At 43.4% G+C, this 16,630-nt stretch overlaps 1 pseudogene and 1 gene segment (V, D, J or C); both read left to right on the top strand.

Annotated features, from left to right (window-relative positions):
* The first annotated feature begins 1,418 nt into the window (after positions 1-1,418).
* On the top strand, positions 1,419-6,438 carry LOC113899960. The segment is given in 2 exon segments: positions 1,419-5,232; positions 5,365-6,438. Coding segments are annotated over 2 exon segments (618 nt in total).
* Positions 6,439-11,816: 5,378 nt separating this feature from the next.
* Positions 11,817-13,208, top strand: LOC113899962 (annotated as a pseudogene).
* The last annotated feature ends 3,422 nt before the right edge of the window (positions 13,209-16,630 follow it).

Raw genomic sequence — 16,630 nt, 5'->3', positions numbered from 1 at the left:
AAAGTGAAAATTAAAGAAGTAATAGAGGACTTAAAAATTTAAAAAAAAAAGAAAGAAAGAATGATCGTAAAAATATATCTAGGACTTTCTCTGGTGTTGTTGTGGGTATTGTGGGGTCAGTTCATTTTCAGCTAGTTCTTTGGTCCAGCTTATATTTCTCAAGATCTATAGGCCCCTTCCTATGCAGTCGGTACTAACGACAGGGTTTTAATCTATTGCACTTGTTGCTTCCAAAGCGGTTCCCTCTGTTTTAGCTTCCTCTGTTTGCTGGTCTCTTCAGTGTCTGATTTCCGCCCTGACACAAAATGGGCGGTGGTGGACACTTTTTTTTTTTTTTTAAGACTCACTTGTTCAGTCGCGCTGTGGGGAGGGAGGGATGCTGCAAACAAGTAACACTGGCATGTGCTCACAGTGCCTTAGCCACACTGGGCCTGCCCCCGCTCACAGCGCATGTATCCTCCCTGCCCACACTGCTCAGGTTCTAGGTTGCTCCACCCGGAACCGTCCGAGGCCCGCCCTGGGCTGCATGCACCTCCCAAGTCTAAGCCACTCAGGTTCAGACACTCGGGTAGTCCTCAGAGGCGCAGACTCCGTTGGGCCTGCGTTTTGTGCCCTTCCCAGGTCTGAGCAGTTCAGGTGATGAGGTGTTTGGTGAGTGTGGTCGCTGCGACTTATCGTCTCCCCACCGCTTGGTTTTCTGGGTGTACAACCGGCGCACCTTCTCAGGCGGATGTTGACCATCCAGAACCCCAAGAAGTCTTAGTTAGCAAAGAAGCCTGCTTACAGTTTTGTAGATAATGTCTCTCTGGGGCTGCGATTGCCCTTTTCTGGTTCTGGCTGCCTGTCACTGGAGGGGACGGTCTGCAGCCGGCTATCTCTGTTCAGTCCTTTGTTCTATGCATGGGCCTGGCGGTGTCTGAGGTTAGGGCTGGCTTTTCGCGTGGTAGTTATCCCACAGTCTGGTTTGCTAGCCCAAATTAGTTTGCTCAGATAGCACTTGGGGCATTCAGGCCAGATCCTTACTCTAAGCAATGCAGCCTGTGCCTCCCTGCCCAGCTCCCAGTTGCTAGTGGCGGGTGCAGGCACCTGCGTTGCTTCTCTGCTGGGGGAGTTACCATTGGGCTCGTAATATGTGGGTTTTAATTGTTTATTTATTTTTCCTCCGGTATGTTGCCCTCTGTGCTTCCAAGGCTTGGCACAGACTCGGCAGTGAGAGTGTTTCCTGGTGTTTGGAAACTTCTCTCTTTTTAAGACTCCCTTCCTGGGACGGAGCTCCGTCCCTCCTTCTTTTGTCTCTTTTTTTGTCTTTTATATTTTTCCTACCTCCTTTTGAAGACAATGGGCTGCTTTTCTGGGTTCCTGATGTCCTCTGCTGGCATTCAGAAGTTGTTTTGTAGAATTTACTCAGCGTTTAAATGTTCTTTTGATGAATTTGTGGGGGAGAAAGTGATCTCCCCGTCCTATTCCTCTGACATCTTAGCTCCTCCCTGTCCTTATTTTTCAAGAAAGGAACCAAAGCTCAGTGAAAAGCCAGGGCAATGTTGGCACTGCTAGAAATGCCGCCTACATGGTTCAGTAGTCCTGTGGTCAGTGTTCCCATTCTCAGAAGCCCATCCAGAGAAGCCCCAGGTCCTGACAGAGAAGAGCAGGTGCCTTATGCTCAACATAAAGTGCCCTTCTCAGCGCCAGGCAGGGCCACTTTAATTCCCCTGACTATTTAACTGAACGTGTATTTTCCCATATTTATTGATAGATCAATGGGAAAATGCTCTAAGACATGATCAATATTCACTGCCACCTTCAAACTGATTTGGTTTCAGCCTTGCACGCAGTTAATGAACTTTCAGCAAAGTTCCACATGTCAAGATAAAAGATAATGAAGAAATGGCATTTTTCACCTAAAAAAAAATATACTGCTATTGGATAACTTTTGAGATACAAAATTTCTGTGTAAGTTAAGGAGAGATTTTTTTCCTGTTATTGTTTTAAGAGTATGTAAACACTTTTTCAATATATCTGAAATGATTGATTGATTAATTAATTTTCCCTGAGATGATGAGATCACTGGCAAAGCAGATATTCTCATCCTGTACCCAGTTTGAAGGCAGACTGCCATTGGAGTGGAGTGAGTTTTTCACGTGCTCCAAGAAACTAGGAGAAAGTATCAACCCCTCTCAAAGCAGGAACATCTCACCATTCCTCTGCTCATGAGCAGGAATGTGGAGCCAATTGGGTCAGTGTTCTGCATCTCTGCTACAATTGGGCCCATTGCACAGAGTTTACCCTCTGCATCTCTGCAGGCTGAACTCTTGTCTACAAATTCGGGACCAGACTTTCTGTAAGGACAGTGGGGGACACAGAAGGAGAAAAGAGATATATGTTTTATTTCTGGGTAGTCTAGGAGATGTGGCATAAACACTGAATCATTGTCATTTTAAAATTTATAGGCATAACTATAAAAAAGCAGAATTTAATACTTATAATGGTTTTAATATTCCTGGAGGATGTAGTCCCCATCCTTATTTAACAGGAGGCATGTCTGAACACCCACCTGAAGGTAAACACAGATTTCCTCCAAACAAACTAGAGTCCGGCACACTGGGTGTTGGACACCTGAGCACTGGGGCTTCAATAAACAGGGCATAGGAAGGGAGAGGGAGATGAAAAAACAAAACGAAATCTGAACAGTGAAAGGAAAGTATCCAAGCAGGTTTTATTCCCCTGGATGTAACTGTGTCAGCTTCCAGTCTGATCCCACATTCCACATCTCTGGGTCCAGGCTAGTGGGACTACAGACAGGGCAGAGGATTTTTTTTTTTTTTTTAACCTGCTCCTCAGTCAACTTAAAGCAGTGTGAGATAGGAATCATGTCTGGTTTTGGTTTCCACATTGTAGGCAACTCTGTAAGTTTCCAGAATGAATGCTGGAGCCTAGGGATTCCTGAACATGCACAAAAAGTTTAAGAGAACCTCTGTGATCCACTGAGCCAGAGTTCCTGCCAGCATGATAACTTGACTCAAGACCTTAATTTTAGGGGGAACTTTGGTCCAGGGGATCGGACTCTGTGCTCCCAATGCCGGGGGCCTGAGTTTGATCCTTGATCAGGGAACTCGATCTCACAAGCCAAAATTAAGACCCGCACAGCCAAAAACAAAAACAGAACAGCTCAGCAAACAGTCGTGCATTAAAAAAATACCCTAATTTTAGAAAAACAGGTCAGTTTGACTGTTGAGAAATTTTATGTCCATTAATAGGTGTCATTTGAAGAAGATTTCTCTTGTGTTCAACTGACTTGGTCATTGCCATTTAGAAACATTTATTTTTAATTGGAAGATAACTGGAAAGCTACAGGTAAAAGGATGACACTAGAACCCTTCCCAACACCGAACACAAAATAAACTCAAAATGGATTAACGACTTAAATGAGGGCCAGAATCCATAGAACTCGTAGAGGAAACATAGGCAGTACACTCTTTGATATACATCACAGCATGATCCTCTTTGACCCACCTCCTAGGGTATTGGAAATAAAAACAAAAATAAACAAAGCAGACTTAATTCAACTAAAAGTCACAGCATTGTTCCTGGGTTGACAGCACTGCTCTGAGAGCCCATTTAAGGCAACCTCCAAGCTGTCTGTAGCCGCAGCGTTGCCATGCCTTAGAATGGTTTATGTCAGCAAAGAACAATGTTTTGACTTCTTACCATAATACAGTCTTACTTTGCATAAGATAAACCCAACCCTAGAGAAAACATCTATGAAATACCGCTTAAATCTTCTTCTGGGTTCACTTCACTAGCACAAATATTTTGCACAGGAAACCAGACTAGTGGGCTGACAGACACTGAGCAAACAGTTCTTTCCATAGAGATTCCTGAATCCCTAATAAAACAAACAAACAGAAGACAGAGGAACACCATGTACACATGCCTCTGGAATGAAGAGTGCCCGGCTAACATATTAAGCATCTAAACTTGACATCCTAAAAAATACTTAGTCGAGTTAAAACAACTATGTGACAAGAGGTAAAAAGACGTTTCAAGAACTAGGTTACCTAAGTAAGGTCACCTGTCCCTCATGAGGCTAAAGGCGTAAGGTTGCTGTCGTCCAAGGATGGTCTAACTCGTCCCCCACTCTCCCCCCTCCAACCTCTGCCTTGCGCTTATCTCTCTCTCTCTCTCTTTTTGTCAACATTCATCCTCTCTGGTACAGAGGTCCACAATTTTTAGGTATTTCAGGATCACCGTTCTCCTATTCTGTCTCAGTCCCACAATGAGACAGCTGCACTATTTTTGGTCAATCCCTCATGCACTGGTGCCTGGAAGCTGCCTCCATGAAGTAAGCTGGGCAATGTTAGTGCTCATCTCATCTGTTTTCCTTATCTCTGTGCTACCTGATGTTCAAAGTCCAAAAATAGTTTTCAAATTGGAGATCAACTCTACCGTTATCAGTGAAAAAGAAGACACGTATTTTACTTTTATTGTATTTTACAAATATGTCATTCCATGATAAATCAGGATAATAACCTTATCATTTAACTACAAATTATTTGACACCTCCCTTACAAAAAATTTTCTCCATGGCATGATGACAGAGTCAACATGAATATAACTACTTCAGAGAAGTGACTTTAGGAGAGGAAGAAACACTTTCCATACAGAGGGATCCTTCTCTGTCCCATGGGAATCTTGGAAGCACATGCAAGGAAGAAACCTCTGACTATTCCATCTAGAAATTGTACCTGGGGTTTCTTGAGAAGCTAGAGATACCTGTACCATGCAAAAAATTATGGAAGGAATAATAGAATATTTCCCTAAGCACGCTTATGTGTAGGACTCTTTTCTTAGGGTCCTGTCCCATTCTCCAGTATGTACCCCACAAGCTATTATCAGGAGGAATAGGTCAGACCGCACTGTGGTGCAATTTTCACGATCACCACCAGAGGGCGGGGCTTCCTTCAGATGCGGTTGCTCATTGTATTCAGGAGCTGGTTTCACTTGCCTGCTTTGTAGCCACAAGACAGAATATTGCTGCAGTACAGAAAGGGGCTCTCAGTTTCTGAGTGATGAGCTTCTGTAACATCCAGATGGAGACTAGAGTGAGGAGCTTCTGTAACATCCAGATGGAGACTAGATTTGTTTGACTGGTGTATTCCAGGGAACAAGGATCGTTTTCTTTTGCGAACATGCATCCTGCCACTCACTCAGTTCTTCTGATCATCTTAATATTCAGTAAGTAATATTTTATTCTAAATGTTAATTATTTTTCACTTTCTTATAACTATAGGTAAGTTTTATTTTTCTTCTCTGACTGAAAGCTCTGGTCCTGTACATTTCTACGATAATAAAGTGATTCTCTTCCAGGAGGGACCAATGGTGACTCAGTGAACCAGACAGAAGGCCCAGTGACTGTCTCAGAGGGGGCTCTCCTGACCCTGAACTGCACTTACCAGGCCACATATTCAACTTACTATCTTTTCTGGTACGTCCAGCATCTCAACAAAGCTCCTCAACTCCTCCTGAAGGGCTCAATGACAGACCAGAAGCCAAAAAGTGAAGGTTTTCAGGCCACTCTTGATAGGAGTGGCAGCTCCTTCCATCTGCAGAAACGGGCAGTGCAAGCATCAGACTCGGCTGTGTACTACTGTGCTCTGAGTGACACAGTGAGAAAGGGCTGCGGGGGAGCTGAACACAAACCCAGAGTGCAGATGGGGCTCTGGCTGTGGGCAGCCCTGGAAGGGGTGCTGTTTCTCTCTCCAGTGGGCTATGCTAGAGGTATTGTCAAAGCACTTCCAGGTCTGATACTCAGAGCCAAGGACCTAGGAATTCTTGGGTTGCCCTACAGAGAAGAATCTGGAGCAGGACAGTGCAAAAAGGAACCTAAGAGCTTTTCTCCAGAAATGCCTGTTTTCAGCCCATCAACATCCCCCAGATAGAATCCCTTAAAGTGACATTAACTCTTCAATGACAATTCAGATTATATATGCTGAAATATTTCACAATGTGTTAATGAAAATTCCAGGGCACATTGTTGATGGATGACTGTGTGACCTAGAAGCTAGTCTCTGGTTTTTAAAATTCAGGCCAAGATTGTGTATCCTGCTGAGTTTCACCTGCAGACACTCCATCTTCAGTGACTGGAGCTTTATTCTCTCTTTCCTTGACTTTTCCATCCCTTCTGGTTGCTCCAGAAATGCTGCTGCTTAAGTAAGTTCCAGGAGGAGACCTTCTGAGAAGATATTCCTCTGTCAAGGGCCCTGTGGATCAGAGCAGCCCACTCTGTAAATATCACAGGTGTTGTGTGTACTGTTTGTATTCAAACTGGGTACAGGATATTCTCTTTGCTAGTAACCTCATCTCAGAGAAATGAATGCCAAAGAATGTTCAAATTACCATACAATTGCACTCATTTCACATGCTAGCAAGATTATGCTCAAAATCCTTCAAGCTATGCTTCAGCAGTACGTGAACCAAGAACTTCATATGTACAAGCCGAGTTTAGAAAAGGCAGAGGAACCAGAGATCAAATTACCAACACTGGCTGGATCACATAAAAAAGCAAGGGAATAAAAAAAAATCTACTTTTCTTTCATTGACTATGCTAAAGCCTTTGACTGTGTGGATCACAACAAACGGTGGAGAATTCTTAAAGAGATGGGAATACCCTAGAAACCTGTATGCAGGACAAGAAGCAACAGTTAGTACTGGACATGGAACAATGGACTGGTTCAAATTTGGAAAAAGAGTACTCAAGGCTATATATTGTCACTCTGCTTATTTAACTTATATGCAGAGTTCAGTTCAGTTTAGTTCAGTCGCTCAGTCGTGTCCGACTCTTTGTGACCCCATGAACCACTGCACACCAGGCCTCCCTGTCCATCACCAACTCCTGGAGTTCACTCAGACTCACGTCCATCGAGTCAGTGATGCCATCCAGCCATCTCATCCTCTGTCGTCCCCTTCTCCTCCTGCCCCCAATCCCTCCCAGCATCAGAGTCTTTTCCAATGAGTCAACCCTTCACTTGAGGTGGCCAAACTACTGGAGTTTCAGCTTTAGCATCATTCCTTCCAAAGAAATCCCAGGGCTTATCTCCTTCAGAATGGACTGGTTGGATCTCCTTGCACAATGCGAAATGCTGGGCTGGATGATTCACAAGCTGGAATCAAGTTTTCCAGGAGAAATATTAACAATCTCAGATATGCAGATGGGACCACTCTAATGGCAGAAAGCGAAGAGAAACTGAAGAGCCTCTTGATGAGGGTAAAAGGGGAAAATGAAAAACCTGGATTAAAACTCAACATTCAAAAAACAGATTGTGGCATCCGGCCCCATCACTTAATGGCAAACAGTTGGGGAAAAAGTGGAAACAATGACAGATTTTATTTTCTTGGGTTCCAAAGTCACTGCAGATGGTGACTGCAGCCATGAAATTAAAAGACACTTGATCCTTGGAAGAAAAGACGTGACAAACCTAGACAGTGTATTAAAAAGCAGAGACATTACTTTACCGACAAAGGTCCCTGTAGTCAGAGCTATGGTTTACCCAGTAATCATGTATGGATGTGAGAGTTGGACCATAAAGAAGGCTAAGCAGCAATCTTGAATCTGGAATTCTGATGCAGTTACCACCAGTGGAATAAAACCTGCTAGAATACTGAAACTGAAGCTCCAATTCTTTGGCCACTTGATTGTGAAGAACCGATTCACTGGAGAAGACACTGATGGTGGGAAAGATTGAGAGCAAGAACAGAAGAAGGTGACAGAGGATAAGATGGTTGGATGGCCTCACTGACTCAATGGACATGAGTTTGAGCAAACTCTGGGAGATAGTGAAGGACAGGGAAGCCGGACGTGCTGCAGTTCCTGGGGTCGTAAAGAATCAGACATGATCTAGGGACTGAATAACAGCAAAAGCAGGGGAAATTAATTCATCAGTGAGTCATGTTTCAGACACATGAGAGAAGTATTTATGTACCCTTACAATAAGCTATCTTGGCAGTGGAGTGGGCTTTTCACCTGCTCAAGAGACTAGGAGAAATTACCACCCACTCACCAAGCAGGAACATCTCCACAGTCCTCTGCTCATGAGCAGGAATGCAGAGCCACTTTGGTCACTCTCTGTGTCTCAGCTACAATTGTGCCCATTGCACAGAGAGTCCCCTCATCTTTTCAGTCTGAACTCCCGTCTTCAACTTCCGGGAGCAGACTTTCTGGAAGGACAGTGGTGGGCACGGCAGGTGGGAAGAGATGTCTGTTTTACTGCTGGGCAGTCTGTGAGATGTGGCCAGGATATGGAATCATTGTCATTTCGTAATTTATAGGCATGTGTGTATTGTGTCTGGTGTTCAGTTGCTAAGTGGCATCCAACTCTTTGCAATCCTGTGGACTGTAGCCTGCCAGGCTCCTCTGTCCATGGAATTTTCCAGGCAGAATACTGAAGTGGGTTGCTGTTTTCTCCTCCAGGGGATTTTCCTGACCCAGGGATTGAACCCTCATCTCCTCAATTGGCAGGCAGATTCTTTACTGATGAGCTACTGGGGAAACCCAATTTATAGACAGAACTACTTAAATGCAGAGTTTAATATTTATAGTAGTTTTATGGTCTTGGCAGATGTAGTCACCATCATCACTTAGGGTGAATCTGGACACCCACCAGAAGTAAGCACTGCCTTCCTTCCTAACATCCTAGAGTCCTGCACACTGGGTGCTGGCCACCTGAGCACTGGGGGTTCACATCTTAATAAAGAGGCCACAGAAATGGAGAGGGAGATGAAGGAACAAAAATAAATCTTAATGGTGGGAAAAAAAGTATTCTAGCGGGTTTTATTCCCATGGTGGTAACTGCATCAGCTCTCTACTTCCAGTCTGATTCCTCATTTCATGTATTGGGGTCCAGGCTAGTGGGAGTACAGACAGGGCATAGGATTTTTTTTTTTTTTTTGCTTACCTGCTTCTCAATCAACTGAAAGGAATTTGAGATAGGAATTGTATCTGATTTTGGTTTCCACATTGCAGACAACCCTGTAAATTTCCAGAATGAATGCTGGAAGCTAGGGATTCCTGAAAATGCACAAAAGTTTAAGAGAATCTAGGTGATCTGCTGAGCCAGAGAGTCCTGCCAGCATGATAACTTCAACTTATGATTCTAATTTTAGGTGGAGGGTTGGTTCAGTGAGTAGGACTCTGCACTCACATTGCAGGAGGCCTAGGTTCGATCCCTGGTCAGGGAACTAGATCCCACAAGCCTAAACTAAGACCTGGTGCCGACAAAAAACAAACAAAAAGAACAGCTCAGCAAACAGATGTGCGTTTAAAACGATCCCAGCTTTGGTAAGAACTAACAAAACTCATTTTAACTGGTAAAAAAAAATCTCTGTAGGTGAAAAAGTCACATTTGAAGAAGACTGTTTTTGAGTTCAACTGACTTAGTCACAGCCATTGTTTCTGGATTGACAACGCTGCCCTGAGAGCCCGTGTAAGGCAACCTCACAGCTGTCTGTAGCCACATGCTCCCATGCCTTAAAATGCGTTATGTCAGCAAAGAACAATGGCAACAATTCTTACCATAATATAGTCAGACTTTGTATAAAATAAACCCTATCCTAGAGAAAAGAACAAGCTATGAAATGACCCCATTAAATCTTCTGTTGAGTTCACTTCACTGACACAAATAATTGCACAAGAAACTATGCAAACAGGCTGACAGACACTGAGCCAACAGTTCTTTCCACTGAGATTCCTGAATCCCTAAGAAAACAAACGAACAATCAGAAGACAGATCAATACCACACACATGCCTCAGAAATGAAGAGTGCCCGGCTAACATACTAACCATCCAAACCTGACATTCTAAAAAAGATACTTAGTTGAATTAAGGCAAGAATGTGACAAGAGGTAAAAAGACGTTTCAAGAACCAGGTTACCTAAGTAAGGTCTCATGAGGCTAGAGGTGTAAGGTGGCTTGTCATCCAAGTAGGGTCCAGGGCCCCAAAGGAGGCCCCTTCAGGGAGGTTTACCAAACTCAGGGAGTCTTCTTTTTTTAGAGATCAGTACTCAGTCCAAGATTCACAGTGACTCCTCCCCCCACCTCTTTGCCCTCATCTCTCTTCCTCTCTCTCTTTTGCCCACATCCCTCCTCTCTGGTACACTGGTCCACAAATTCCTAGGTTCCTCAGGATCTCCAAAATATTATTCCATTTCACAGTGAGACGGTTGGGCCATTTTTGTTAAATGCCTCATGCACTGGTGCCTAGAAGCTGCCTCCGTGAAGAGAGCTGGGCCATGTCCTGGCTCATCTCACCTGTTTTCCTTATCTCTGTGCCACCTGATGTCCAAGATCCACAACTTGTTTCATATAATTTGCCCAGTTTTCTAGTTGGAAGGTCAACTCTACCTTTATCAGTAAAAAGAAGTAACAGCAATTTATTTTTTAATTTTACAAATATGACATATTGTGATGGGTAGGGGTAATAACCTGCTCACTCAACCACACATTAGATGAGATCTGCCTTAAATGATCTGGTGGCTCAGATGTGTAAAGAGTCCACCTGCAATGCGGGAGATGCAGGAGACTCTGGCTCAATCCCTGTGTTGGGAAGATCCCCTGGAGGAGGGCATGGCAAGCCACTCTAGTATTCTTGCTTGGAAATCCCATGGACAGAGGAGCCTGGCAGGCTATAGTCTCTAAGGCCACAAGTGTCAGACACGACTGAGCAGCTGAGCAGAGCACACGGCACAGGGGTAGTTACTGCTCACTCAGCTGCACGTTATTTGAGACCTGACTGAGATAATGTTTCCAACATTATGCAACATTCCAGCATTCCAGCAGCATGTGGGCTGTGTCTTGGGGATGAATAGAGCGAATTCAGGTGAAGGTGTAGGGAGAGGAGGGAGTGCTTTCCATGCAGAGGGGGCCTTTCCTGACCCATGGGAATCATGGAGACATATGGAAAGAAGAAACCCTCTGACCATTCCTCCTAAAAATTGTTAACTGGCATTATTTGCAAAGCTAGAGATACCATACCACACAGAAAATGATGGATGTAATAATGGGACATTTCCCAAAGCATGTTTGTCTTTAGGGCTCTCCTCTTAGAGTCCTGCCCCAGTCTCCTGTGTGTACCCCACAGACTATCATCAGGAGGACTAGGTCAGGACCAGGTCAGGATGAGGACAGTGAAAAAGCTGGAATTAAACTAAGCATTCAGAAACTAAGAGCATGGCATCCCGTCCCATCACTTCATGGCAAATAGATGGGGAAACAATGGAAACAGTGACAGACTTTATTTTCTGGGGCTCCAAAATCACTGCAAATGGTGACTGCAGACATGAAATTAAAAGACACTTGCTCCTTGGAAGAAAAGCTATGACCAACCTAGACAGAATATTAAAAATCAGAGACATTACTTTTCTGACAAAGGTCCATTTAGTCAAACCTATGGTTTTTCCTGTAGTCATGTATGAACGTGGGAGTTGGACCAAAAAGAAAGCTGAGTGCTGAAAAACTGATGCTTTTGAACTGTGGTCTTCAAAAGAGAGCCCCTTGGCTCTTGAGAGCCCCTTGTACTGCAAGGAGATCAAACCAGTCAGTTCTAAAAGAAATCAGTTCTGAATATTCACTGAAAGGACTGATGCTGAAGTTGAAGCTGCAATACTTTGGACACCTGATGCGAAGAGCCGACTCATTGGAAAAGACCCTGATGCTAGGAAAGATTGAAGGCAGGAGAAGAAGGGGACGACACAAGGTGAGATGGTTGGATGGCATCACCAACTCAATGGTCATGGCTTTGAACAAGCTCCGGGAGCTGGTGTTGGACAAGGAAGCCTGGCCTGCTGGTGTCCATGGGGCGCAGAGAATTGGACACGACTGAGTGACTGAGCTGAACTGAGGTCAGATATGACTGTGGTGTAATCTTTAAGATCACCACCAGAGGGCGGGGCTTCCTTCAGATGTGATTCCTCATTGTATTCAGGAGCTGGTTTGACTTGCCTGCTCTGTAGCCACAAGACAGATGACTGCTGCTGTGCAGAAAGGGGTTCCCAGTTTCTGAGTGAGGAGCTTCTGTAACATCCAGCCAGAGACTAACTTTGTTAGATTTGATGTTTCTAGGGAACGAGGACTGTTGCCAGAATGTTTTCTGCCACTCGCTCAGTTCTTGTCGTCTGCTTAATACTTGGTAAGTAGCATTTTATCCTAAAATGATTTTTCATTTTCCTATGATAACAGGTAAGTTTTATTTTTCTTCTCTGGCTGAAAACTCCTCCTGTACATTTCTACTATAACAAAGTGATTCTCTTGTAGGAGGGACCAATGGTGACTCAGTGAACCAGAAAGAAGGCCCAGTGACTCTCTCAGAGGGGGCTCTCCTGACCCTGAACTGCACTTACCAGACCAAGAATTCAGATTTCTATCTTTTTTGGTATGTCCAGCATCTCAACAAAGCTCCTCAACTCATCCTGAAGGGCTTAACAGCAGACAAGAAGGTAGAGCATGAAGGTTTTCAGGCCACTCTTGTTAAGAGTGACAGCTCCTTCCATCTGCAGAAACGGGCAGTGCAAGCATCAGACTCGGCTGTGTACTACTGTGCTCTGAGTGACACAGTGAGAAAGGGCTGCAGGGGGAGCTGAGCACAAACCCAAGGGGAGCAGGAGGCTAAAGTCAGGAAGAAGTATATTCTGTCCTTGATCAGAATTTAGTTTACATTTAGAGTTTTTCAGGAAAACCAATCAAGCTCAGGTCTAATTCTAGAAACCCAGGAGGTTGGGAATTGCTCTACAGGGATAATAGGGTGGATGTCAGTCTTAAAGAAGACCCAAGCTCCAATCCCCAGAAGCACCCCTGTTCAGCCAGAAAGATTCCTCTCTTCTCTAGACTGACTTTTAAAAAAGAATCTATTTTTCTCATAATGTAAGACAGATATTAGATGCCACAGAATTAATAATTCATTTAGAGAAAAGAAATAGATGATTAAAAGCTGCATCACCTGAATCATAATCATGAACCAACACAGAGGCACCAAGCAAATCACATACCAGCCTGCATGTGGCTGAGACGTAACGCTGCTGAGGGGCTGTTTTCAGTGAAAGCCTTTGAACTGGAGCTGCTGTAGCCATGGGATGAGAAAGCATTTGTGACTTTTGAGTGGCTATGTTTCTTTTTTTATTTATTTGTTTATTTTATTTTTGCTTCAGCTGGGTCTTTGTTCCTGAACTTGGGCTCTCTCCAGTTGCAGTGAGTGGAGGTCACTCTTCACTGCAGTGCGTGGGCTTCTCAGTGCGGTGGCTTCTCGTTGTAGAGCACAGGTTCCAGGTGCACGGGCTTCAGTAATGGCGGTGCACGGGCTCAGGAGTTGTGGCACGCAGCCTCTAGGGCTACATTCTGATATAAGGAAATAAGAATGTGTGGTCTGGTGAGCTTGTCCTCATTTTGACTGTAGGGTGGATATTTAAAAGCAAGATTATTTTCGCACATATTATTGATTACTGTTAGACACATAAAGCTGGACAAATTTTGTCCACCAGGAAACTTGCTATGATTGCATTAAACAGACAAGGACCTTTATCCAGCATAAATTCCCCCAGGAACCCATGCCTTGGAGTGTAGGAAGAAAAGCTATGATGATTGAGACTAAACAGTTGTATCTTCCTGTATGAAAGAAAAGCTTGCGAGCTTATTTCACTGTAGATTTGGGCTTCAGATCCCTCCCCCCAAAAAGGAGCTATACAAAAATGGATGACTATTTGTTCTCAGAGGTCACTGTAATCATAATAAATTGTTTTTGTCACAAAACGTATGTCTATCCTAGATGCATTGACTGAATACGCATGCAGCCCTGATGTAACTGTTAATTTAATTACAGCATGGCAACCCACTCCAATATTATTGCCTGGAGAATCCCATGGACAGAAGAGCCTGGTGGGCTACAGTCCATGGAGTCACAAAGAGTCAGATATGACCAAGTGACTTTCAAGTCTAAATAGGCAGGTTACAATCATCAACCACATCAACAAGCCATGGCATGACACAGGCAAACTGATATCAGCCAGATACATTTCCTCTTCTGATGCAGAAGCATCTCACAGCTCAGTCACTGTGCATGTGCCCTGGCAGGCACAGGTCAGGCATCTCGACCCAGATTTGAGAGAGAACAGAACATTTCACTCAGGGGAAGAACTTCCAGCATGGGGCTCCCTGGCCTTCTCAGAACTGTCATAGCCTCTGTCTGCCTTGGTAAGGCTGGTAAGGATGACCGCAAACAGACTCAGCTCTGCTCAGCTCCCATGTGTAGAGGTAGGGCAGGTTATTATTGCCTTTTGGGGTTTAGGAGAGTTGGTTAACTGGCAGAGGAATTAGAAAGAACTCTTAATCCTCTGTTTTTTCCTTGAAGCCCTCTGAGTTCTACCAGGAGAATCAGCCTCTTCCTTTCTGTCTCTCTTTCTCTCTCATATATACATATATATATATATATATATATATAATTTTTTTTCTTCTCTCTAGGATCCATCATGGCCCAGAAAGTAACTCAAAATCAGTCAGAAATTTCTGTGCTGGAGAAGGAGGATGTAACCTTGAACTGTGCATATGAAGCTAATAGCTATACTTATTATTTATTCTGGTACAAGCAACCACCAAGCGGGGAAATTATTTTCCTTATTCATCAGGACTCTTACAATGAGCTGAATAGAACAAAAGATCAGTATTTTTTGAACTTCCAGAAAGCAACGAGTTCCATCAGCCTCACCATCTCAGACTCACAGCTCGAGGACTCAACCTTGTATTTCTGTGCTCTGAGTGACCACAGTGATGCTGCCGCCTGAGGGAGCCCCACAGCAACCTCAGATGTCAACATGTGGAGTCTCCCAGCATGAACACCTTAGTGAGATTCTCGGTAAGGTCAGGAAAAGGTAGCGGGGTTAGAAGTGAAAACCTCACTGTAAGGAAAATGCTATCTTTGGCTCAGAGCGGATATCTCAAAGTGTCATTCATCAAAAATACCTTTATCTTCAATTCTTTATCTTGTAGAAGATCGTTTGCCAAAGTTTTTTTTAAAAACTTTTAAATAGTGATTTTTTTAAAGTATGAAATTTGGCTTTAAAAAATTTAATAGTATTTGACTAAATCTGCACCTGAGTCATCAGAGTTTTAGGTTCACTGCACAAATATTTATGCATTGCTAAGTCTGGCCATCTGGAGAAGGCAATGGCACCCTACTCCAGTACTCTTGCCTGGGAAATCTGATGGACGGAGGAGCCTGGTAGGCTGCAGACCACGGGGTTGCGAAGAGTCGCACACGACTGAGCAACTTCACTTTCACTTTTCCCTTTCATGCATTGGAGAAGGAAATGCAACCCACTCCAGTGTTCTTGCCTGGAGAATCCCAGGGACGGGGGAACCTGGTGGGCTGCAGTCTATGGGGTCGCACAGAGTCAGACAAGACTGAAGCGACTTAGCAGCAAGTCTGGCCATCATTGTGGATCTGAAATATCTCTGAAAGGACACTTCTTGGACCCTCCCTGTGCCCTGCCTCACCTGTGCCGTGAATGACTAGGAATGATGTGCATAGAGTAACTGTTACCACAAATCTTCACCCCAAGGAGAAATGAAACCCTACTGTTTGCTCAGAACTAACCTCATCACCTGGTCACATTCCCTATGTGTGATTACAAAGTTATGTATGTTTAACATAGAAAATAGAATATTCAAAGAAGGAGTGCTAAAAACAAACTAACTCACCAATTTTACTAGTCAAAAAAAACTCTATTAGAGATTCATACCTTAAAGGATATTTCTAGTCTGAATTTTTACCTGACAGTATATTGTGAAATAATTATTTCACAACGTTACTTACAGGTCAACATCACACATTCTAATCATGGTATTCCAATGTGTGATTTTATCATACTTTTGGGCTAATTCCATTTTACTAGTTTTTAAAATTGTTTTATTCATTGTAGTAAACAATACTGGAATAAACACAAAGGTATTTGGTGGATTTCTTGACGACTCCCAGGAGTTTAATAGGAGTTTACCATTAAATCTTTCTGATGTGGCTCCCTGCTCATTTCTGTGACCCTGGAGAATAGAGCATTTTCACTCTGCAATTACTAAACAGTCATATTTTCCTTGTTTCACAAAATTCTTTTATACGAAGGCTTTGCTTTATACTTTTGCCCCAATTAACTCCAATTAACTTCAATTTTGGCTGTCTGCCCCACGGATGTGCAGAGTAGCTGTCATATAGCATCCTAAAGAGTTCAGTCTCTGCACTATTGCTGTGATATTAGGTGGGAATTAACCTAGTGGGTTTGCTTTCGTCTGGAATTCCAAAAAAGAAGATACTCTTCCTTGTGTAAGGATTTTCTATCCCTATTGTACAAATAACAATGATCCCAATAAAGAGCAACTTTCCAGAAAAGAAAGTATAAGTGTGTGTGTATGTGTGTGTGTTTGCGATGCGAATGTGTGTGAAGGAGAGAGAGAGATGAGAGAGACAATAGACTTACATAGCCAAGTCATCAAGTAATTAATTAGTTAAGAGTTGAATTTTGTAAAATGTGTTGGAAAGAAGGAAATAAAGTTATCTAGAGATCAACTTATAATGAAGAAAATAGATGTAAGCAGTTTCAAGG

This window comes from Bos indicus x Bos taurus, chromosome 10 (genome assembly GCF_003369695.1).
Source record: "Bos indicus x Bos taurus breed Angus x Brahman F1 hybrid chromosome 10, Bos_hybrid_MaternalHap_v2.0, whole genome shotgun sequence".
Taxonomy (NCBI): domain Eukaryota; kingdom Metazoa; phylum Chordata; class Mammalia; order Artiodactyla; family Bovidae; genus Bos; species Bos indicus x Bos taurus.
This window is presented reverse-complemented; position numbering and strand designations above follow the sequence as displayed.